General features: G+C 48.5%; 1 protein-coding gene across 4 annotated transcripts; it reads right to left on the reverse strand.

Annotated features, from left to right (window-relative positions):
* LOC118774368 (serine/threonine-protein kinase SIK3 homolog) lies at positions 1-24827 on the reverse strand. Of its 4 annotated transcripts, XM_036523701.1 has the most exons (26): positions 24504-24827; positions 17192-17308; positions 16391-16454; positions 15772-15933; positions 15472-15596; positions 15261-15384; positions 14766-14884; positions 14361-14471; positions 13938-14072; positions 13770-13847; positions 13153-13262; positions 12599-12752; positions 12326-12478; positions 11416-11489; positions 10896-11039; positions 9433-9577; positions 8047-8166; positions 6879-6937; positions 6414-6523; positions 5828-6116; positions 3506-4212; positions 3023-3189; positions 2301-2430; positions 1952-1975; positions 1625-1751; positions 1-1356 (listed from the first exon to the last, which is right to left on the reverse strand). In XM_036523701.1, the coding sequence occupies exons 1-25, from the start codon at positions 24786-24788 to the stop codon at positions 1630-1632; spliced, it is 3828 nt and encodes a 1275-aa protein (XP_036379594.1). In that variant the 5' UTR covers positions 24789-24827; the 3' UTR covers positions 1-1356; positions 1625-1629. The 4 variants fall into 4 exon arrangements, with proteins under 4 accessions (XP_036379594.1, XP_036379596.1, XP_036379595.1 ...); XM_036523703.1 differs by lacking the exon at positions 10896-11039; XM_036523702.1 differs by lacking the exon at positions 1952-1975.

Below are 24827 nucleotides of genomic sequence, written 5' to 3' on the forward strand. Positions count from 1 at the left end.
CGCACACACGCCCATATACACACACACACGCACACAGACAAAAGAATCTTTTTTTTTATATATATACGAACAGAGAATGCCGCTGTGGCTGCCGTTTGTCACCGCTGTGTGGGGTCAGGAGAGGAAGGGACGTGATCGAGCCACAACAGCACTCATCGTCACTGGCACTACAGAGGGAGCAGTGGAACGGCAGAGGGGTGGAGAGAGTGAGAGAGAGAGAGAGAGAGAGAGAGAGAGAGAGAGAGTAGAGCGAGAGAGAGAGAGAGGTGTGAAGGTGCAGAGGAGCTTCCGAGACCAGCAAGAGAGTGACAGAGAAACAGGAGAGAGGAAAGAGACAGAAAAATGACAGATGGGGAGGAATGGAGGAATATTAGATGCAGCTTTTCGTAAGTCATTAGTATACAAACTTGCGGTCTTCATTGTGACACAGAAGTGTTTTTTTTTCCTTTGATAATAATAATAATAATAATAATAATAATAATAATAATAATAATTATAACCATAATGACAAAACATTTTTTGTACGAAAACAGTAATAACGATAACAGTAACAATGATGAGCGTAATTCCTACATTAACATTAGCAGTAAAAATGGATTTAAAAAAATCAAATATTAATGAAATTAAAATAAAAACACGATGAAAACAAATGAAGGAAAGAGAGCTGGTTGTCCTGCGCGATGTCTGTGTCGCTGTGCTGCCTTTTCCATTAGTCTTACAGGGTGACAGGGAGAGCCCCTCCCCACATCATGAGCTCTTCCCAGCCCCTCTTTATCAGCCCAGTGGAACAGGCCGCTCCTGGCCTGCATGGGCTGTGAGCATACAGCTCACTCCGGAATGGTCCATTGGGATACGGCGGAGGGTGGGACAAGGAGTGGTAAACACCGCGCGTTCACCCATCCCCACACAGGTTTGGAGTGAATACTCTATCTGTATCAGTGTGTGTATGTGTGTATGTTTGTGTGCATGTCTGTGCCCTTGTGAGTGCTGGCACACGAGCATGTTGCCATGGCAATGCCAAGGATAGGGTGGCACTGCCCTGCAGCTTGAGCCTCCACTCAAAAGAGGGTGCGGGTGGGCAGAGCCACAACACAGAGGGGCGGAGAGAATAGGGAGGCGGGAGCAGAATCCGGTCTATCCAATCAGACACGGGAGCGGACGAGGAGAGCCAACAGTAACGCTCGCTGGGCCGATGCGCAGAATGCCAAGGGTGCGCTTCCCCGCGCTCTCTCTCTCGCTGGCGTCCAGACAGAATCCAGGACTGACACAGTGCCCCCCACGGACAGAAAAAGGCGGTTTGGCATGATACTGCTCACAACAGGCGGTTGAAATGGACCTTTTTACACTAGGGATACCCTTAAGAGAGAAAGATCCCCGTCAATTACGTAGTTGTCAGCACCATTACAGCATATTATTATTATTGGTGTATCAGCTTTACAGCAAACAACCACTTTCCTTCCTGTTTGACTGTTTTGGCAAGTCTTTTCAAATCATTCAAATAGATCGGATTTAAGCACAAAGGAGAGAGCTTCCAGAACATGCACCATGGGAGAGTATGACACTGAGGAACAGAGTAACGCATGGTTACCACCGTAACTATGGTGACGGCCGAGCACCTACAGACCTGCGTTAGACTCCAGCCTGCTCCATGCTGTACTGCAGGTCTGGCGGTTTGTAGCTGTGCAGCATGTCGCTGGTGCAGGAGGAGGGGTAGCAGGGAGCCGCATGGAGGTCCCCTTCCACGTCACACTCTGAGGAGAGAGGAACACAGGGATCAGCCATGTGGAGGACGTCTACGGACCCAAAAAGAGTCCCTGACTTTTAACTATGGCTACTACAAATTCGGCTGAAAATCCTCATATTGTGTGAAAATCAACTTTACTCTTGGCTTGAGGAGATCATTGAATTGGAATTGATTTTAAGCAAGTGCCCCACTCTTTTCCATACTCACCCAGCATCATGAGTTCAGCCGTTGCTGAAATTAACAAAAAAAATGCTGCGTGAGAATCCAAAAAAAGCAACACTTGCTTAAATTCATGCAGTTAAGGTAAAATGTAAACTGTCGCTGAACTGAACTGAATCTGGGCCTAATCAATAGTCACTGATCTACACCCATCTGTATTTCCTATACATTTATGCATACGTCAAAAATAAATTTACATGTTTTGCTATCGGAATCTATGGAAAATACTCACATCAATCATCACATTTATTCTGGTTTCCTGCTGACTGGGCCACTTCCTTCTCTGGTGAACATTCAGTACATACAGAGATACAGGTGATACAGTGACGAGACCTACCCGACTCCTCCCTATTGTGCAGATGCTGGCTTCCTGTGAGAGACGATTGGCTGAGGATATCAGACATGCGGGCGGAGCTTAGTGCCTTCCCGGCCAATAGGCTCATTCCTGCCATGGGCTCCGCCTGATCCTGTGGTGAAGGTGGGATTGACATTCAGGTAAGAGTGACTGAGGCTTCCTGGGTAAAAATGGTTACAAGGAAGGTACACCTCTGAACCACAAGGCAGCGGTGTTTTCCAAATTACATTGGGCCAGAGGATAAGTCTGCAATGGAGTTGTCAGATAGCTGGGTTTGATCACAGGTAATATCAAGATCACCAAGTTACTATGTTTTCAGGGGATACAGCTGGCCACAGAAGCAGAAAGGCAAAGCCCCACATTACATGCAACAAGATCATTATCAAGAGGAAGCAGAAGAGAGCTGCTGAAACATGCATGTGCAGAGGAAGTCACCTTAAACAAAGGTTTTTTTTTTTTTGCATAAGTTCATAAGTTCCAAGTTTTTAAACCCAAGAAAATATGGGTGCTACAAACTTGCATAAGTTGTCTATCGACTTGCGATAGAGAAGAGAAGTGCTCCTCCCCTGAATGACCTCGTTCTGAACTGCTCTGCGTTAAGCCTGCAAGCACGAGCTGAATCTCTCATTCTGCACTCTCTCCAATGACACCTGCACACGTAAAGACACAGAAGCAGGCCTGGGCACCGCCAGAGGGACACTCACATAGGCATCGTCGCAGGTCTGAATGGTGTGGTGGCGCTGCAGGGACCCCCGAGCCCGCTGCCCGTCTCCTTGGGGTGTCCGGGACCCATAGCTCACGCCATTATGATCAGGCACCTCCATCGACTGCCCTGGGGTCCTGCGGTCTACATGGTCCTTCCCAGGTGAGTCTAAACATGCTCAGATAAATGAAATACAGTAAGTGCCCAGCTAACGATGTTTACTATATCAAACCCTCAAGTTTACCTCTGCACTGCTACTAATATTGAAAAAAATCACATTTTTCAGTATATGGTCCAAGGTCTTTAACTGTCATACCAATTATTATGTCAGTATCATTAGAATTAGTCTGCACTTGAGGATTCACAGTCATACATGCTGATATATTACAGGTACAACCTATGCAGCAGTACCGGTATTTGTATTTTTCTGCAGACCTCCTGCAGCGTCTAACCAACCAACTTGAGGGCAGCCACGTCGTCTCACCTCTGGCGGTGGCACTGCGTACGTAGGGGTGTCTGTGCGGGGGCGTGCTGTAAGGGGGGGTGGCGCCCCGGGGGGGATCCCCGCAGGGCCCTGCCTTGGCCAGGAGGCCCTCATAGAAGCTGGGCGGCTCATCCTCCTCCATGCTCTCGGAGTGCGGCAGGGGTGTGCACTCCGGCGGCCGGATCTGGAGGAGGTGGTGGTAGTGAGGGGCTGTGGGCTGGGGCGGGACCGGGGGCTCCGGGGCCTCACCCTGGCTGAGATGCCGCAGCAGAAGTTCGTTGTAGTCCTGGGGCGGCCCAGGTGGGCCGGGCGGAGGGGGACCAGGACGTGGGCTCTGCCTCTTCAACAGGGCAGCCAGGTCCTGGGGGGGCAGCCGGGGGTCAGCATGACCGGTGAGGGAGTGGCGGGGTGAGAGGAGCCCCTGCAGGGTGGGGGTGACGTGCTGGGCGGGTCGGTATTCGGGCGGGGTGGGTGACAGCAGGGCTTGCTGCAGCGCTGAGGGACTCCCATAACCCCCGCTGGCCGAGTTACCCCCTGCCTGGAAGTGTTCCAAAACGGGGACGTTGAGGGAGGTGCCCTGCAGGTAGGGGTTGTATCCGCCCACTACCCCGCCCCCCGAGGGCCCCCGCCCACCCTCCACGAAGAGGTGAGGGTTGAACTGCGTGGTGTCGTAGGCCGTGGAGCAGTGAAACCGGCTCAAGCTCCGACTGCAGGAGAGGGGGAGGGGGATGGGGAAGAAAGAACTGTGAGCCCATGTCACTGCTAATTACAGTGTACAAAATTACACGCATTTTACCACCCACTCAACACAGCACAGTTGTGGGCGTTTATAAAAGTGATACAACTAGGGTTGTGAAATGACAAGGCATTCAAGTAAAGCCAGGGACATTTCAACTTTCATTTCATTGACAGCCAATTAAATTTTATAGGCCACACTATTTTAAGCTGTGGGTAGCAGCAGAGGCCCCAGAAACACCAGAGGGGCAGCTTTCAAGAGAACTGCAGATAGGGAATCACTTTCTTTTTCTCTGCAGCGATATGCCAATTGTGTAAGTCAAAAACAGCATAACTAACAGTCAGCTACTGCCAATTTCACATTTACCACCAGTTTGTAGGTATGGCCTTTCAAACAAGACTTCTAATTCAGAACAGCAGTAACGTGTTTGTTTCTCCACTGTACAGGGCTGATGCTGGAGTGCATAATTTTGCATACATATGGGTTCACTGCTGCGATTTTGCTGCAAGACAACACGATCACTTTAAGACGCTGTTGTTGTTGCCGTGATGTTACCTTTTTGTCATTCTTAAATACGCAGCGACTCGACACGGCACTCTGTCTCAAGCTCAAAATGGAAGTTGCTATGGATATAAAAGTTCACTTCTGGTACATCCTGTCTTACTGACTTTGACGCTCCATCATTTATGCTAATACTTTTCATGTTTTTATAAAAATCCCATTCATTTTAAAACTCCTTTTATGTAACCATCTACCAGTAATTGACCTTTTCTCTTTATATTTTGCAAACACAACTGAGGCAGGGCTTAACCCTCCAGGGACAGTGCAGTTATGTCTCATAGCATGTAAAACATTGCACCCCAGCACCAGCTACTGCTCAGAAAACTGAGCTCATGGTGCTAGCCTACTGGTAATTACTTAGAATTAATAACATACTACGTCACCACTAACTACCGGGGTGAAAACTATGACTTACACTTCTTTCGGTCATTGGGATTAGAGTGATAGGTGGGTTTAAATGCATTGGTGATGTCATCATTTTCTGTCACACAATCTTTTTTAAACAGTGAATGAAGTGACGTTCACTTGATCTGTGATGAATCCTTCCACAGTGAGTCAACCGTCTTTCAAGTCACAAGCCAGCTTCCATCACATCACACATTGACACGTTTCTCTGCTCTTGGAAGTTGTTTTGTTGACATTTATTACGGTTATTACTACCATCACTTAGGAGACGCATTTTCCACTTGGAATACAGGCAAAATGACTTTAACTCCATAAAAAGCTTCAAAATAACATTCCATTTCAATATTGCCTTCATAGTACATTTTAGCCAGCAAATATTCAACTTCCAAGTTGCCATGACATTCAATGCATGTTCAGATCCACTTAAAATGATTTAAAGAAATGAGAAGGAAAATAAAACAATGCAAAACACATGAAAAAAGAGGTAAAAAAAAGAAGAAGAAATGATGAATTGTGTCTTTGGATTTATGAAATGTACAAAAAAAGTGAAAACAAAATAATAGTAAAGTGCATTATTGAGTACAGTATTCTGAGGGTGGAGCCACAGGACAGCCAATCACCTGTGAGTCTCAGCACTGTCAGCGCTTAGCTGTTTCCCAAGTACCCTGTGTCCGCATGGCGTAGACAGGAATCCCTGCCTCTGGGCCCCACCCCCAAGCTCCGCCTCCTGCACCTGAATGGTCACTTGGTGCTGGGGCATGGCCTGGGCCATACCAACATTGCGGGGGAGACCAGGTTGCTGTTGCTGCTGGGAGAGCCCAACACGGGGGAGGCCAGTGGGGGGAGGGCTGCCACTGGGGTTCTGGTACAATGCTGCATTATGTTGGTACTGCACTGAGGATGCTCCACCTGCGGACAAAGGGATGGAGATACAGATACATTATTCCAGTGTATCATTAGCTTAGCATATGCCCTTGTTCAGAATGACTATCCATTTACTGATTATCCATTTAGTGAAGCAATTCAGGTTAAGCACCTTACAAGAGGGTACAACAGCAGCATCCGAACTGGGAATAGAAACAGCAACAGCTCCTTACCCCTGCACCACATCAATGCCTGATATTACTACAGCATCATCATAGGGTTATCTGTCTGTGTGAGGGGAGTGAAACGGATCTGGTCCAAAAACCAGCACCACCGACTCACCGTGTCCCTGCATCACACCTGTACTGCCAGGAGGCGGGCTCTGGTTGGCCTGTCTGAACAGGTGATTGGTTGGGTGTGAAGGGGGCGGGCTGGAGGGCTGGATATGCAACCTGAGAGTGGTACAGATATTCATATGAGAATCTCAAAGACTACAGAATATTCCTGTATTTAGGCAAGGAAGAGTGTTATCACAGATAGTCTTTTATTATGACCAGATATTGAGCTGTGTCCTTCACAGTGAAAGCTCTGTCGGTGCCACTACTGAAGCACTAAATGTTCCGATTTGTTGGCTTGTTATGATCTTTCTACAAGGGCATGGTCTAGAAAAACAACCATAGTGAGCAGATGAATGCTCTAGAAACTACAGTGACCAACTAGAAGCTCCTAGATGGAAGACTAGGCAAGCATGAACTGAGTATTTGGTCACTGTAAATGAGATAATCTGAGATGTAACTGCTGGCATACCTCTGTAGCTGGTGAGTGAGAAGGCTGGGCTGGATCTCCCCGTGACCCAGGGATAGTGCCTGCAGAGAGAGAGAGGGGGGCCAAGAGGAACAGATATGCTCCTGTTAACAAACAGCTTTACACATACTGTCAACTTACAGCATGTGCATGTATACGTGTATGCATGAGTATGTGTATGAGAATGTCTCTGTGCATGTATGTGTGTATACATGTATGCGCTGACCTGTAACTGCTAGTGTAAAATCTGCTGCTCTTACTGGTACATGATCACATTACATTACATCCATTTGATGAATCATCAGTCATCATCATTCATGACGTGATGTTGCTGTGTGTGTGTGTGTGTGTGCGTGCATGCGTGTGCGTGTGTGTGTGCTGACCTGTGTTTGCTGGTGTAGAATCTGCTGCTCTTGCTGGTACAGGATGTGCTGTTGCTGTGTGTGTGTGTATGTGTATGTGTGTGTGTGTGTGTGTGTGTGTGTGTGTGTGTGTGTGTATGTATGTGTGTGTGTGTGTGTGTATGTGTGTGTGTGTGTGTGTGTGTGTGTGTGTGTGTGTGTGTGTGTGTGTGTGTGTGTGTGTATGCGTGTGCGTGTGCGTGTGTGTGTATGCGTGTGCGTGTGCGTGTGTGTGTGCGTGTGTGTATGTGTGTGTGTGTGTGTGTGTGCGTGCATGCGTGTGCGTGTGTGTGCGCTGACCTGTGTTTGCTGGTGTAGAATCTGCTGCTCTTGCTGGTACAGGATGTGCTGTTGCTGTGTGTGTGTGTATGTGTATGTGTGTGTGTGTGTGTGTGTGTGTGTGTGTGTGTGTGTGTGTGTGTGTGTATGTATGTGTGTGTGTGTGTGTGTGTGTGTGTGTGTGTGTGTGTGTGTGTGTGTGTGTGTGTGTGTGTATGCGTGTGCGTGTGCGTGTGTGTGTATGCGTGTGCGTGTGCGTGTGTGTGTGCGTGTGTGTGCGTGTGCGTGTGCGTGTGTGTGTGTGTGTGCTGACCTGTGTTTGCTGGTGTAGAATCTGCTGCTCTTGCTGGTACAGGATGTGCTGTTGCTGTGTGTGTGTATGTGTATGTGTATGTGTATGTGTGTGTGTGTGTGTGTGTGTGTGTGTGTGTGTGTGTGTGTGTGTGTGTGTGTGTGTGTGTGTGTGTGTGTGTGTGTGTGTGTGTGCTGACCTGTGTTTGCTGGTGTAGAATCTGCTGCTCTTGCTGGTACAGGATGTGCTGTTGCTGTGTGTGCTCCAGCAGCTTCTCGTCCTGCTGGGTGGCGTACATCTTCTGAAGCTGCTCACACTCCTGGAACGCAGACAATGCGTGACTCAGGGCCCCCCGAAACAAAGGGACTCGTGTGATTCAGGGCACCCCAGAGATAGAGGCAAGTATGTGATCCCAGGTGCCCCAGAGAGAGGGAGATTTAGTGATTTAGTGTATGACACTTCACCAAAATGGAGTTTTTTTTGTTTTTTTTACTTTTTCTTACTTCAGACAGGATTTTTTGTGATGCTCATGCAAAGACATCCACAATCCTTGTTACGAAATTCCCTGAATATACAGTGCACTCACCCCTCTGATCATTCTGAATCCTAATCAGGCCATTTTTCTTAAGAGATTAATCCCTTAAGAATGTGCATGTTGATTCTTGGTAAGCACATTAGCCTTGCATTTTTAAATGCTGTGGAAATACAGCTACAGGTCAGACTTCTTTTTTCTTCTCACCAATTACCAAATCTATTCTATCCACGCTTCCACAAACATGTCTCTCAGAAAAATACACACACACACATTTCTTCCTAGGGGGGAATGTTCCCACCCGGGCCTATGAAAAACACAGTGTTCACAGAAAGGATTTCATTGGGGAATTTGTCCTGAAACCATCTTGATCCCCTTCGACAACCAATCATTTGCAATTATATCCCAAAACAGAGGGCAGAAACCAAGACACTGGACATCTTTTCTGAAAAAATACTGCAAAATATGGTTCTAATATCACCTATACTCAAATTTGGAATTTCATGGTTCTGGAGGAACACCACTTTAAGGGCACCATTCAAAGACACTGGTGTTCATGGTTACCCGTCAAATAGTGACTGACTGCTGTTAATAAACGAGGCAATGCAAGTTCTTCAGAATCATTTATATGAAAATACAGAAATGTTATTGAAGACAACCCAATAATTCAAAATCTAAATTCACAAAGCATACTGCAAACCTTCGCAAGAGACTGCGGGTATGTCAAATTCAGTTTTCAAAATTCAGCATTCCAAATCAGACTGAAAACCAAATCTGACAGCATTCGAGAAGTTGAATATATAACTTACCTTCTGACTTGAATTTAAGGCTTGTAAACTTAAATTCCAAGCATAAAAATTGTTATTTACGATTTTGAAATTTCATTGCTTCATTTTAGATCATTCATTGACTGATTCATTTGAAATTGATCAGTTTCAAGTTCAGTTCATGCATTCAATAATTCAAGCTGTGAAAAGGAAATGTGTTTCTTCTTGGCAGGGATGTGGCTCCTTATAGGAGGCAGGGTTCCCCAGGGAGGTGTGAGGGAGTTACCTGCTTCAGCTGCCGTATCATGCTGCTGTTGTTCTCCAGATGGGCCTTGAAGGCCTGAATGGTGGTGGCTCCGTCCGAAAAGCGCCGTACCGGGGAAAACCTCTCCATGGGCAAGTGCAGGGTGTTACAGTCCTTATAGCTGTACCTGCGTAAAATACCCCACATCGGCACACAAACACACACACACACACAAACACACACAGAGGGTTACAGCGTCACATGCACTGTCTCCCAGCATCACTGATCAGCGAGGCACAGTAGCAGCGTCCCGGCCTGGCTCTTGCAGCGAGGGACCGTAGAAGAGGGGCAGAGAGGTATCCCTACGCCTCTCAGTCAAAGAGCAAGTGCGTCAGCACTCCCTGCCACCGGCAAGCCTCAGAGCAGCAAGGCCACACGTATCATCTGACACCTGGGTGCGCTTATCAGCAGATCAGCCAGACAGCCTCAGCCGCCTCGAGTGTCAGCACCACCGCGTCAGTACATCTGTGTCCAAGAGCTGATGTCGGTGGCCCACCATAGTCACAGCGTGTTCGGCACGTCTGTGAGACAGACACTGAATTCACTGCACATTCAGGATGTCTGAGTGGGTGTTGGAGGATTGGTCTTCATGGTTCCCTGTGTATTGGGGAGAGGCCCTCGTGTCCACTGCTGTATTAATGCACAGTTGTATCTCTCTCACTATAATAATGGATGCACACATGTACAAAACAGCAGTAGTGTATGTGTCTCTGGCTGCAGTAGCATGTGTGCGTGTCTCTGGCTGCAGTAGCGTGTGTGCGTGTCTCTGGCTGCAGTAGCATGTATGTGCGTGTCTCTGGCTGCAGTAGCATGTGTGTGCGTGTCCCTGTCTGCAGTAGCATGTATGTGCGTGTCTCTGGCCGCAGTAGCGTGTGTGCGTGTCTCTGGCTGCAGTAGCGTGTGTGTGCGTGTCCCTGTCTGCAATACATGTGTGAGTGTGTCTCTGGCTGCAGTAACGTGTGTGTGCGTGTTCCTGTCTGCAGTACATGTGTGAGCGTGTCTCTGGCTGCAGTAGCATGTGTGAGTGTCCCTGGCTGCAGTAGCGTGTGTGCGTGTCCCTGTCTGCAGTAGTGTGTGTGAGCGTGCCTCTATCTGCAGCGCGTGTGTGCGTGTCTCTGGCTGCAGTAGCGCGTGTCTCTGGCTGCAGTAGCGCGTGTCTCTGGCTGCAGTAGCGCATGTCTCTGGCTGCAGTAGTGTGTGTGTGCGTGTCTCTGGCTGCAGTAGCGTGTGTGTGCGTGTCTCTGGCTGCAGTAGCGCGTGTCTCTGGCTGCAGTAGCGCATGTCTCTGGCTGCAGTAGCGTGTGTGCGTGTCTCTGGCTGCAGTAGCATGTGTGCGTGTCCCTGGCTGCAGTAGCGTGTGTGCGTGTCCCTGTCTGCAGTAGTGTGTGTGAGCGTGCCTCTATCTGCAGCGCGTGTGTGCGTGTCAGTGCGGGCCCCTGCCTCACCGGCAGTTCTGCTCCTGGGGGATGTGCTGTGCCCACGCCCGCTGTCGGGTGCTCTGGGGCCGCTGCGTGTCTTGGGGCAGCTCAGAGGGCGGCGTGCTCATGGGTGCATGCATCGTGTGCCGCTTGGAGCTGTTCGCCAGGTACCTGGGCCGCAGGGAGGGAGAGAGGAACCAGCGTTGACTCGTCACACCCACCTCCCACCTGATCTACGCCCCTACACCAGGAGCCAGACACAGAGAAACGCCCCATTCCCAAATTTGAACTTCGGCATTGGTTCTCCATGAGGATCCAATTGAATCTGTTTTATTTAAAAAAGCCAATAATAATGACAATTGATCATTTTTTTCCACAGCCTTGTAAGAAGATGAATCAGAGTAGCAATGCCCCTTGTGGCAGAAAGCAGTACTGCAGCCTCTTTCCACTCACTCCCAGTAACCCAGGCAACCTGCCTCTGTTTTGTTGGGGTTTGTTTTCTCAGACCCAGTGCCCCAAGGCCTCTAAGTCTTGCTGCACCCCTCACCTCTGTACCGCCTCCTGGTCTGGTTCCCCATCCGACCCCTCCTCATCCACCGGAGCTACAGCAGGGATGGGGTGCTGAAATTTGATGAAAGAGGGAGAGATGCCACATTTAAAGGCAGGATTCATTCCACAGTGATTTGGTTAAAAGCAGGATTCATTCCACAGTGATAAGAGTTAAAGGAATGACTCAGTGAATCACTTCACATAAACAGAGCTACAGGCAGGACTCGCTGTAAACTAAGGCAATTAAAAGGTGGATTCACTGCATGTTGACACTGTTAGACAAGACCTACTGGAAAATAGCTTTCAAATAATTAGTTGTCCAGTCCCACACGAACACAGTGAGGGAGGCTGCAAGCTCTAAAATCAAGGGTGTATACCCACACAGGAGTTACTTGGGTGTAAAACTTTACCCCAGAGATACCACCCCTAGCCTGCACAGCCCAGCATAGCTGAGAGGATCAGTTTCTCCTGCTGTAACTTGATTTGCACTGTAGCGGCTCAAGAGTTCCTCAGACTCTTTCCCACTGTTCTTATTCCAGACCCACACCCTGAAAAACACGGCAGACTGCTACCTGTTTCACGGCTATCTTTTGCACACACAAACCAGACAGTTGGGCCAACTGGCCACTCTGTTCGTTATATCTGACATTAAAGAGATTAATTACTCTAATGGTATGAATGAATGCGTGCGAGTGCTATTGCTGCATCCTTTCCTGCACACAGGAACTGAGACTGGGAACACCTGCCATCATAAGTAACAGCGTTTGAACGAAACTAATACTCCATCAGATACAATTCTGTCCCTAATGCCTTCAGAGACACTGGCTTTGGGGCACCGCGACCACAAACTCAAATGGATGCAGCGGTTTCAGAGAGCACGCACCCGCGCGCACACACACACGACTCACCGGGCTGGTGACGAGCGGGGACTGGCCGCGGGGCTTCTTCAGGAGCTGCTGGGCGTGGAGCTGGATGTTGGCCCCGCCGTCAGACGCCCTGCGGCCCAGGGGACCCATGCCGTTAAGCAGCTGCAGGGTGGGAGGCTGCAGGAGAGACTGCTCCTACAGAGGGAGGGACGGAGATTGGGGGGGGGGGGGTGTCAGGTGCATGCCGCAGCTCATCTCAGTAAAGCAATGCCATAGAAACGAGCAAACTGAGGACACCCTCCCCCCCCGTCGCACCTTGTACTCCAGCTGCTGTGTGGGCTGCAGGCTCTGGGTGGGCATCAGCGTGTGCATGGGGCCCATGCTGGGGGCCAGAGGGGTGAAGGGAGGCTGGGGGGGCAGGCGCGGGAACCCCGGGGGCAGCTTCTGGAGGTCCTCCTGCCCCTCCGTCCTGCGATCCAGAGGACACGAGGATCAGCGAGGGGCGGAGCACAGTCAAAGAGCATGGGGAGAGGGGAGAGGAAGAGAGAGGGAAAGACAGGGAATGAGAAAGAGGGAAAGGGGGAGAGAGAGAGAGAGAGAGAGAGAGAGAGAAGAGAGGGATCAAGAAACCAAGAAGCCAAGAAAGAGAAGGAAGAGGTGGAAAGAGATGGACAGAACAGAACACAGAGGCAGAGAACGAAACAGGCAGGCAACGCTGTGACTCACCAGGACATGAAAGAAAAGAGACAGGCTGACTGAACAGACACTGACAGGAAAGAGTGGCAAGTCTCACAAACTCTCAGAGAGACAGACAGAGAGCCCATAAACAGAACCAGAATGAAGAGCAGGACAACAAAACTGGTGAACACCTGGGGTCCGGGACTCCCACAGTGTGTCGACGCATGGACAGGTATCGCGCCATTGCCTCTGGCGAAGGCTCCTCCCCCTCATCACTGTCCAGAGCCATTGACCCATCCGGCTGTTGTGGGGGGAAAGGAGGGGGGGGCAAGGGAGTCAGAGAAACTACACATGCCATGCACAAGCACGCTACCCACAGCAGAACGAATCCTGAGTCACTTCAGTGAAATACAGCGCTGAAAATACCAGCTGACTATAAGGTCAGAGCTGATCCGCTGCTTCTGTCTTAGTCATCACAACTTGCTTTAGTGTATTTGAGACTGTTCTAAAATAAAAATGCAGGAAGTACAGCTGGATGCACTGAGCCTTCCTCCAGCTGCCTTGTGAAAATGCATCCCAACACAATGCCTGGGAATAATTCCCAAATATTTGGTGTTTTCCCCAGTAAAATACGGTTTCCCTTCAAACTCCAATTTGATATACCTTTTAAATGATACTGAAAAAAGCTTTGTGTTAATATGTATTACTGGCAAACAAACATGTAAATCTGAAAGCCTGAATTGCGGAAATGCTTGCCACACTGCAATAACAGCAGCTGGGATCACTTAAGGAATGGCAGGTGACTGACCTCCACGATCTGGTTCTCTGGGTTGATGAGCTGGACGTGTGGAACTGTCATACTGACAGGATTACCCTGCTGATCCGTCTGAAGCACAAGAGACACAACAGCGAGGTCAGGCCAGGATAGGCCGCTTTGACTCCCACTGCCCCTTTTCACCAGCCGATTGGCCGTTACCTGCACAGTGTTGATGGGGTAGCCAATGGGACGGGGCGTAGGAGGGGCAATGCGGAGGGTCTTATGTCTCTTCAGCCGGTCACATAGCAGACTGTAGATGGCGCTGTAGTGATCGTAGGCATCTGTACGCAAAGACTGAACAGAGAAACAAATTCCATAATGCAAATATTCTTCTTTTAAAAACAAAGCTTTTAAAACACTCATTTGTCAGAGGCCTTAACGCAAGATGAGTCAAAGCAAAACCGTTACAGATAAAGTAGTGATCAATTTTAATAAAAACTAGACACCCACTTAATATCCCCTTCAACAGAATGGTGGACAAGAGGTGGCTTAAAAGGGTTTTGAAATAATGAGGGTTATGATATAAAGCCAGGAGATATTAACCAGGTTTGTCTATGCCAAGCTGCCCCTTGCTGGCTGTACCTGTAGTGTTCGCTCACGGTCCAGCCCCATCTCCGCCATGGCCATTAACACCTGGTCATTGATAATCTCCGCCTCCCGTTCTGACTTCACCTGCCCGCACTCCGCTATCAACTGAGTCGAGGAGAGGGGAGACAGCCAATGAGAAACAAGCAATGAAGCCTAGAACAAGTCAGGTCAGGGTAAACAGGTGTACAGTGGGCCAATGACAAATCGTCTGTGCGTGTGTGTATGAGATATGTGCATATGTGTATGTATCTGTGTGTGTAAGTGTGTGTGCATGTTTCTCTGTGGGTGTGTGTGTCTGTGCATGAATGTGTATATGTATGTCCATGTGTCTGTGTGTGTGTATACACACGTACAGGTGTGTGTATGCGCTATGTATGTGCATGTGTAAGCTCCACTAACCCTCTCAAACTCTGGGTCTGGGTCTCCCTGCTTCATCCACTTGTTCTTGCAGATCTGCTCCATGGAGAGGCGCTTACTGGGCTCCAAGACCAGCATGTGCCGGATAAGATACTCGCAGTCTGAGAAACAAACACACACAGTTATGCACAACAGCATATTACAGAAGAACAAGGCGCAATACACTACAGTATGGTGGGATACCTAAAACACAGGGTCTGTACTACACTGCTGTCTATAATACAGTGTAATGCACTAGGGTCTGCATTACATTGTAATGCACCAGGATCTGTAACAGATTGTTACCTCTAGTGCACCAGGGTCTGTAAAACACTGTAAAGAACTAGGGTCTGTCACCTACTGATGTCTGCAATGCAGTGGACTTTGACTGTAACAGACTGTTACCTATAGCACACTGTAATCCACTAGGGTCTGTATTACACTGCAATATACTGATGTAATACACTCTGCAGCGACCAGTCCAGCAGGGGGACTTACCTGTGGACATGAAGAAGGGGATGCGGAACTTCCCGCTCAGCACCCTGGCTCTCAGGTTCTGCAAGGTGCTGCCGTCGAAAGGCAGTGCACCACACACCAACACATAGAGCACTACACCCAGACTCTGCAAGGAGAGAGGGGAGGAAATCAGCTATACCCTCCCCATCAGGCTCCCCTGGCCAATAAAGACGATTGGGGGCGGGGCACTCACCCAGATGTCCACCTTGGGGCCGTCGTACTCCTTCCCCTCGAAGAGCTCGGGCGCCGCGTAAGGGGGACTGCCGCACCACGTCTTCAGCAGCTGGCCCCGCGAGAACAAGTTGCTGAAGCCAAAATCTGAGCAGGGGGGACGTGGAGGAGGTGTCACAGAGAGTGACATCATTCACTCTGCAAAAACTCTTGAATTTTTAAAACCTATCTTATCAATGAATGCAAAGCAAACAGAGACCAGAAGTCAGCCGAAAAAGCACAGCACATACACACCCCCCCCCCCCCCCCCGCCTGGTCCTACCTGCGATCTTGATGTTGAGGTTGTGGTCCAGCAGCAGGTTCTCGGCCTTCAGGTCGCGGTGCACGATGTTGCGGCAGTGGCAGAAGTGGACGGCCGCCACGATCTGCTTGAACTTCCGCCGCGCGTCCTTCTCCGCCATCCGCCCGTGTGCCACCAGGTGATCTGGGAGAGGGAGACAGGCACGAAGGGGTTGGGGCATAAGAGGGGAGGAGGGTGGAACAAGGACAACCAACTGTGAGCGCTGGTACCAATTTAAATCTTTTGTTAAATGGTGCTACACACAATATGAGTCAAATACAAAAAAACATAGCATAACACATTAGTCTTGTATGAAACACATAGTTATCCAACATATTAGTCACATCAGGTGTAAAGTGCACGATCCATCTCTCTATCTGTTTTAAACTTCAATTTTCCAGTTATTTTAAGATAACTGCATGGATTCTTTCTATGATACCCTAACATTGATACTCTGACACTGATATGATACCTTGATTATTAAAGCACTCTGTGACAATTACTTGACTGACATGAAGTACAAATGCATTACATATACCACATTAGTAGTGAGAATCAAACATATGGTAGAAAACATTAAAGTGGCATAAAATGGACCCACCGAAGATTTCTCCCCCACTAGCATACTCCGTCACAAGGTAGATCATCCTCTCTGTTTCCATCACCTGTGAGATGGACAGACAGACAGACAGAGAATCATCTCACTGGACAGACAGATGCCAACTAAGGATCTGGACGGGCTCACCATGTGACTACATAGCACTGACCAGGCTAAATGAAATCTCGCAGGAGCCGTGCACAGGAGTTCACATTGGGCAATAATATAATGTACCCAATGTACAATCCCAGTGAGGAGTAACAGTGGCAGAACAGTAAGATAGACACACGTGTATGTGAACAGACAATGTGACGGCAGGCAGACACACGGAGGGACAGGTGGACTGGCCAGACCGTTACACGTTCCCACGGACAGCGCAACACTTTCCAGACATTTAACACATTTAGTCATGGATTTAACACATCCTCCCAACAGAAGTGACAGTCCAGGAAGTGGAGCTCGCAGTGTTTGTGCTTAGCTCCAATTCTGACAAAGAACCAAAGGCCTCGTTCAAGCACACCCCTTCTGGCTTGACAACTGTAGCAAGAGGAAAATTGCACCCGGTGGTGTTGTGTGTTTGTTCACCCACACATACACATACAAAATTACATAGTATTCACTCTCATTTCCCACAGACATAGACAGAGGAGCACTAAGGGGTGCGTACTAATTACCACAAGTCTATACACTCCCCACTGTTTGTGCTGATAACCGTGGTAACCGTGGTGACAGTTTCTGAGTGTGAAACGGTCAGCAGTGGACCAGGCCTAGGAGGACAACAGACAGACAGGCAGAGAGACAGACCTGGTAGAGCCGAATGATGTGAGGGTGTCTCAGCATCTTCATGATCTGCACCTCTCTGAAGATCTTCTTCAGGTTCTCCTCGTCCAGCTGAGTCTTGTCCACTATCTTGATGGCCACCTGTGCCGGGCAGACGCAGATGGTCAGAGCGGGCCTGAGATCACCATTACACACATTTTACCGCAGCGTCTGCACCAACAGAGGCTGGGTCATCACCGTGCTGACACTCCATGCATATGCAGCACTTCAGCTGAATTCCTGACTCGCTAGATTTTAAAGAACCAAAGGCTCTGATTGAGTATCAGCCCTGCTGAACAGGCTCTCCTAAACTGGCCACCTAACCATCCCTCTACAGCTGACTGGGTGTGCCATCCCTCCCATTCCCCAAACGCCTTGCTTTTTCATGGGAAATTCAACGTCAGTTTACACTCCAGGTTGGATGGATTTAAAAAAAGGTTAGATAAGATAAACGACTGATGACTAAACACATTTTGGAGGAAACCTACAAAAAAATCATCATGTGAAAATGCATGGAAACATGCGAAATCAACCCCCATCATCCAAACACATTCGGCACTGTACCATGTCCTCACCTGTCCCGCGCCAACCGCCTGGCAGTATGAGACACACCCAGATTCAGCATTACCTACGCGTGGTTGCAGTTTCTGCTGCGTTGGCACTTCCTCAAGGTAAAGCTCAGACCGGGCCGGGCCAGAGCCAGTCTGTGCCGGTTCAGGTTCCCATGTGACACCCGACACGGCCAAAACGGAAAAGCCAGAGTGAGGAATCAGGATGTTTTCTTTTGCACATGCAAAGAGCACAGCAGAAGGAACACCCTCGCTTCACGCCTGAACGCATCAGTGCGAGAAGCATTAGAAAAAGCTGGAAAAATCACTGACAGTTCAATTGCTAACTGACAGCTGTTTGTATTATTCCACGATCATACTGTTATGGATGGGCGATTGTGTGAAAATTTTTAATAATTTTTAATGTGTGAAGACCTTTAATATCCAATTATCTACGAAGGTGGCAATTAAAGCAGCTCTATGTTGCCAGAGTGCTTCTGTGGGGTCTGCAGATACAGATATAAGCTAATTTTTTGAGGTGGGGGGGGGGCAGTTTTCTGGCCCAGATGTTGTGTAAGGGTTACAGAGAAAGGGGAAAGTGATTACATCACCACAACTGGAGTCCTGCCAGCTCTAATAATAACACTCAGGAGCTTAAAATAGCCATCTGAAACAGACTGACACATGCACACATGCGTGCACACATGCGCACACACACACACATACACACATACACACACTAACACGCATACGCCTCTATTGCAGATGCACAAAGACTTAATCATCCTGAATAACTACACCTTTACAGCGTACACTCATGGAAAGTACACTGGGTTCTGACCCACCACACCCAGGTCAACCGGACTCACGCAAGGTACCTGACTCAGCAGCCTTGAACATGGCTGCTTGGTTTCAAGTGTCTTTTATGAATCCCTAGCCACTGCTAAATATGTCCCAGCAACCAGACTGCAAACTGTCCCTTTTTACACAGAAGCAATTGAAACTGATTGCTTTGCACAATGGTACAATGGAAGTGCCACACCTTGGCAGTGAATGTGCAATCTTGCAGATACACCAGTTCAGTAACCATTATACCATACTGTTGCCTTGAAATGTTTTTTTACTTATTTATTCATTCATTTACTTGTGGCCAAAACTTGCAGATCTGTGGGGAAATATCAGGTAGGACATGAGTGCGCATACCAGCACCAAACGAACATTCCACCCAAACTCTCCCCCTGGCACTGCCTCCAGGCCCACAGCCGCTGTTGTGCTCTGTAAACACGCTGGGAAAGCAGCACGTCCCACACAAGCGCCACCGTCCCGCCCCGTCCCATGCCATCCCGCAAACGTCACGGTAACCTCCTCCCCGGGTGCCAGCATTCCTGACACCACCTGAGCTTGGCTCGCTTTCTCTGTGCACCGAGGCAGCGCAGCCAGGAAGGTAGAAACGAAACCTTTATCGACTCGAGAAGAGCGAATGCGTTACGGCGGGAGGTGAAAACACACGCACCGCCAAAGCAGAGACGGGGTTTTTTTTTTTTGCACGCAGGCTTGCGCTGTAAGGTCGATCGAAGTGAAAATGGACAGGTCGTTCTCGTAGCGGTGGAGTCACCCTGGTGGTGTACCCAACACTCTCCATCCTGCTGCTTCAGGTGCTGAGTGGCATCCTGCGTTCTGAGGCCTGGGTCACCCCGACCCGCAGGGTCATCGCGTGAGCGAGAGCAGGTCCGCTGCAGCCAGCACGCAGGCGTGGCACTGAGAAAGGCTCATCAGACACGTCAACTGCCTCTTCCCTGGCACACAGCCCCTTTCACAAACACTCACTGGTAACGCTTAACGAAATGAACACATAGCTCTCTACCCTTGACTAGCTCCTCTTGTGATGTTTCCGTGCCAACGTCACCGCCCTGTCCTTGGGGTGTGTCGTGAACCTGCCCGATCACTCCGAGACTGAACTGCAAGTCAGGTGAGCAACACCGATGAGTGCAGCTGCATGCTTCTACCGAACGACCTGCTGCAGCAATATTCCTGAGATTTTGCCAGACGTTCCAGCATGAGTACAGAGAACCCACCAGATATTCCACCATGGAGATCGACTGAGCTCCCTTTGATGGACTACTGTGAATTTCTGCAGTCCTGATACACAGCCTGCCACAGGCTGAGAGACAGTGGGGGACCTGTGTCAGCACAGGTGGGGAGGAGTATCTGTGCTGCTGGAAAAGAAAGCAAATTATTCTGTCTCTCTCTCTCATATACTGAAAGGAGAGAGCTCTGAGAGGGAATAATCGTGTGCTGCATTTATATTTCTGCACATCACAATAAGTTTCACCATTTCTGTTTTGTCCTATCTTGCTTTAGCAACACAAAATGTGTTCATCATCTTGCCGACATCAACAGATTGACTTCATTGCTGCACAGTGTAGATGTGTTGTACTGGAAGACCCCTGGAAGCTCTCCTATTAAAAAAAACACACAACAGCTGAAAGGGAAGCAGGCCTTGATGATGTCCATTATAGCAAATATTTGACAGATTTACACTCAAATTAATACATGGCCATGCTAATAGGTATGCGACACACAGACATTCGTAAATGCACCAGATTTGTATACAGCACCAACCTATGACATCAAAGCATGTTATGTCTGCATGCAAAGGTGAGCTGTCCTCTGCTTGTATACTTTCAGCAACTTAAGGTAAGTATGGATAATGTCTCATTTACTACACAAGTCTGCACTGGCCTAAAAAGCAAATCAGAAATGAATGCATTAAAGTGGGATTTCAATCCGCACACAGCTGAGCTCTTAGCTGGGGGCTGCTTTCGGTGTGTGCTTGGTGCAGCCGAGCAGCAAGTCTGTGACCTCCAGATAAGTCCACCAAATTAGTCGGCATCTCGGAGGATGGCACAGTGGGGATTACCTAACCTGGGACACTCAGGTGCTCTCTCCCCTCACGTTGGGGGAATAAGGAGGCAAGACAATTTCACCTCCGACAACAACAGGCCGCAACACGCCACGCTGTGTTTAAGTGATACTTGTCTGATTATAGACTCGTCTGGGGAAAGATTCGCTCATACGCATGCGCATGTTGAGGTGGGGGTGGAGGGGACGGAGAGTGCACTGTTTCTGGAACTTACAGGCTGGTACCATCCTGCCAAATCAAGGTATCTTTCACTCATCAATAAAAGAAGATAACGTCCATAGTTGCAGACTACACAGTCTATCTGATTGGTTGCCACGCTAATCTACCGTTATATTGCTGGGTTTCTGCATTTGTGACATAGACATTTTACTGGAGTAATTCAGATGAAATGCCTGAGGGCAGAGGACAATGACACCCCCCCCCCCCCCCAGTCACAATTCAAGGGACTTGCCCACTGCACCACACTGCTGTAAAACCAACCCTTGGTACAACGTGTGGGAAACGTTCGGACCTTCTGTGGAGAAACACTTTCAGTTGCGTGAGCGTGTGTGTGTGCTCTGTTTGTCATTATAGCTGCAGAGTAGAGAAAAAGGTCATCTGGACTTGTGTGACCCCTCGCAAACAAACAGCCCAAATGGCTGGAAATTTCATAATGAATGTAATTTCCTAGACAGGTTTAGTGTCGCCAGTCTACAATGACTACTGCATGACACCCTCACACAGACACACACACACACACATACACACACAGAGCACACTTAAGTTCACTTTCCATAGCTTTTGTTCTTTCATTGTAAGAACTGGTGACAACCTGCCGTGGTGTGCCTGTCTCAGCTGTTGTTGACCTGTGGACGGTGAGCAATGTCGCAGCATAGTATCAGCAGCTTTATCTTTAGACAACACATGCTGCCTCTCACCTGCAAAAGTAGTCAGTGTCATCCACTCCCTCACGGACCTCTACCGGTTCATTCAAAACACATTCTTTTCTCTACAACAAAGGACGCCAGTCAACCCCACAAAAGCTGCCGCTAACAAGCTTTTTATTCAGGCTGAATACAAACACTGAAACTTTGATCAACATTCTTTCCGTCCACCTCTTTCCCATCATTTCATTAAAACACTGGCCACACTGTTAAGACTCATAACCTATGAATCATACTGAAGTGAGTGAAAGCTTTCAGGTTTTTCCTATTTGTTGACAGTACAGCACAGCCCTTTAGCACATCACTGTAATGTTGAGATCTGGGTTATATTCAGGCTTCACATTTCTGACGATCTGACTGCAAGATATAAATCAATTTCATGCAAGGTCACGTATGAGAAATAAACTGATGCGTGTGGTGCTGGGTCCCAAAACATCTGCTACTGCAAAAATGTTAGCTAGCCATCCGTATATATACGGAGGGAAAGTCTCTTCAAAACTGCTTTCAGTCATTGCTAACTCTGTCCATCGAACCATAACTATGCTGTGTTGCCATGCTGTTGGATGTCAGAACACATTCAGGCCCAACAGATTCAGGGTTAATTTCTTACAAAAATAACCATAAAACAGATAACGCACTATTTAAATAGATAGCTATTCAATCACGATAACAACTGAGCATCTCTTCCTCATTTTCTGTGCTCCAAACTAGCTAGCTATAGCATAACTATCCGCCAGTTTCCTAGCTTTATTGGCTGAGAGTGTGCTTATGTTTTTCATGTGACTTGAAATATAGTTCCCACACATCACTTGCAAATTGTCCACCCTTTAAAATTCACGTCTGTGGGGTTTTTTGTCTGTGGAAATCTGCTCATGAGTTGCAAATATAGAAATGGGCAAAACTTCTCCAAACTGAAACAATACATTGTCTCTGTTCCTTTAAATTTTCCATACAATGTTCTGGTTTATTATTTTCTTTACTGGTGCTCATTCTCTCTCATTTAAGTGTGTTCTGTATCATACTGGTGTTGGTTCCTGCTCTGTAATACAGTCGTTTAAGACTGTTTACACCATTTCAGTTTCTTGCTGCTTTGCGCTCTTTCTGTCCCTCTCAAATCGGCTGCCTCCTTTTTCTTGTAGGAAGTCATTTCATTAGATCCTGCTTATGGTCATATAATCACAATTGGCTCTAATTTCTTGCGAACATATCTCCGTGTTACCCTCTGCAAGCGCACTGTGACAACCTTGTTATGAAGAGCCGCGTATGAAATAAATTTCATTTGACTGACATTCACTGACCTCTGATTGAACCCTTTCCATCCACTGCCTCTAGAGGTTAGACAGTGACCGCAAAAACACAGCCCTGATTCAAGGTTCAGCAGTGGCAGCCAATGACAGGCACTTTGAGGTGAACAGGCTCTATGTTATTTAGGGACTGATTCACTTGGCCGTAGATTTAAAACCTAACCAAAAGAGCAGGTGATGTGACCTCATCTCCTCCGATGAGAGTCAAGTCCCCCGAGATAAGAGTCAAACCGCTCTAGCAGATATGCCCTCAAATCGACAAATCAAAGCAGTCGTTTTATTGCCTGCATGGCTGTACTTACAATCTCTGTTCGTACAAATGTATGTTGAGAGCACTGGGTCCGTAAAGTGAGAGGTGAGAAGCTGTCATAACAAATGAATGTGCGTGTGCCTCTGTGTGGCTGAGAGGACTGCATGTGACAACGCTAATGACGTTCATTCATTCTTTCTTGTGTTGTATGGAGTGCACGGGCTGGGGTAGAAACGGCTACAAAGTACCAATATTGACATAAGGACATTAATATTCTCCACTACTAGCAGCATCCCTGCACACAGCACTTAGCAGCGCGTTCACCTCACCTTACACTTGCCTCGGTACGAACGCCCACACTATGCAAAAGACAGACGCAAACTCACTGTTATATCAATACTGCTTGGCACACGCGCCTTTGAAGACGCACATTCATCCATACAATTCAAATGCCGCACAGATTCACAGAATAACCCCATGCACTTCCCACGTTGTGTACTGGCTAAATAGCTTGCTTTAAAGCTGGCTAACGCTCAAACCCCAAAACAAACAGCGATGGAAACGCTGATACGAGCGACATAGGGGCGACAATACGGTTAGTCTCTGGACGTTGCCAACTACGTTTAAGGCAAATAGCTTACTACTGGCGGTCAGATCTTATCTGACATCTTCACAAACAGACGTCCATGCAGGTGTCACTTCTGACGAACTAGTTAACCATCTAGGTGCATTCATGGGTTGTTAGCTAACAAGCCAACTAGCTACTCGTTTTCAGCCTGCTAGCTAGGTAGTTTATACAACGTTAGCTCGCCAACTTGACAGATGCGTTTGAGGACCTCTACTTAGCCAATACATTTATTCATAGGCTTTTTAAAATGTACATTGAAAATGAAACATTTTATCCATGTGACATGCCTATCTTCAACTACAACTGGCTCGACAACTTGATATAAGACGTGTCATCGAGATCTATCTATGCAGTTAGCAAAGCAGAACCCCTTACTAACATTACCACAGCAGCCAGCAGTCTGAGGTGCACCTCACTCCTCCGGGGGCTGCTAACAACTAGCTACTAGCTACACTGAGACCTGTCAGCCTCCATCCGGCTTCTGCAATAGCCTGAGGCCGCTGTCATTTCCACGGTCCCCTCTGTTTACACCCCCGCACGCGGCCCAACGACCGAACCGGGCTGGTACAGTGGCTCTCTGCCTCCCATCTAGCAGGCCCCAGCAGCAGAACGACAGGATGGAAGAGACAGCGAAGCGAGAGTGCTGCTGTATGCCGGCACTGCTTAGCGGAGACAACACAGATCTGATAACTTGAAAGACCGAACATATGACTGATATTACCTTCGCCTTGGTGATGATATGTGTCGCTAGTTTAACCACGGCGAAGTTCCCCTTGCCGATGGTCCGCTCGATTTCGTAGTAGCCCACTCGGGCAGGGGGGGGCCTGCTGCTAGCCGGGAGGTGACCGGGGCTGGTGATGCAGCCGGCTGCTCGACCGGGGTGGCTGATCCCGGAGGGCGCCTGTGGTCGGATCTGGGCACCCATGCCTGCGGGGGCAGGTCGGGTAGAGTGCGTATTCCCGGCCGCTGCGGGTCCAACTGCACCGCCGCTCGACACAGCCGCCATCTTCTTGCCTCTCTGCGGGAACAACAAGCACCCTCACGG

Source organism: Megalops cyprinoides, chromosome 3 (assembly GCF_013368585.1).
Source record: "Megalops cyprinoides isolate fMegCyp1 chromosome 3, fMegCyp1.pri, whole genome shotgun sequence".
Classification (NCBI taxonomy): domain Eukaryota; kingdom Metazoa; phylum Chordata; class Actinopteri; order Elopiformes; family Megalopidae; genus Megalops; species Megalops cyprinoides.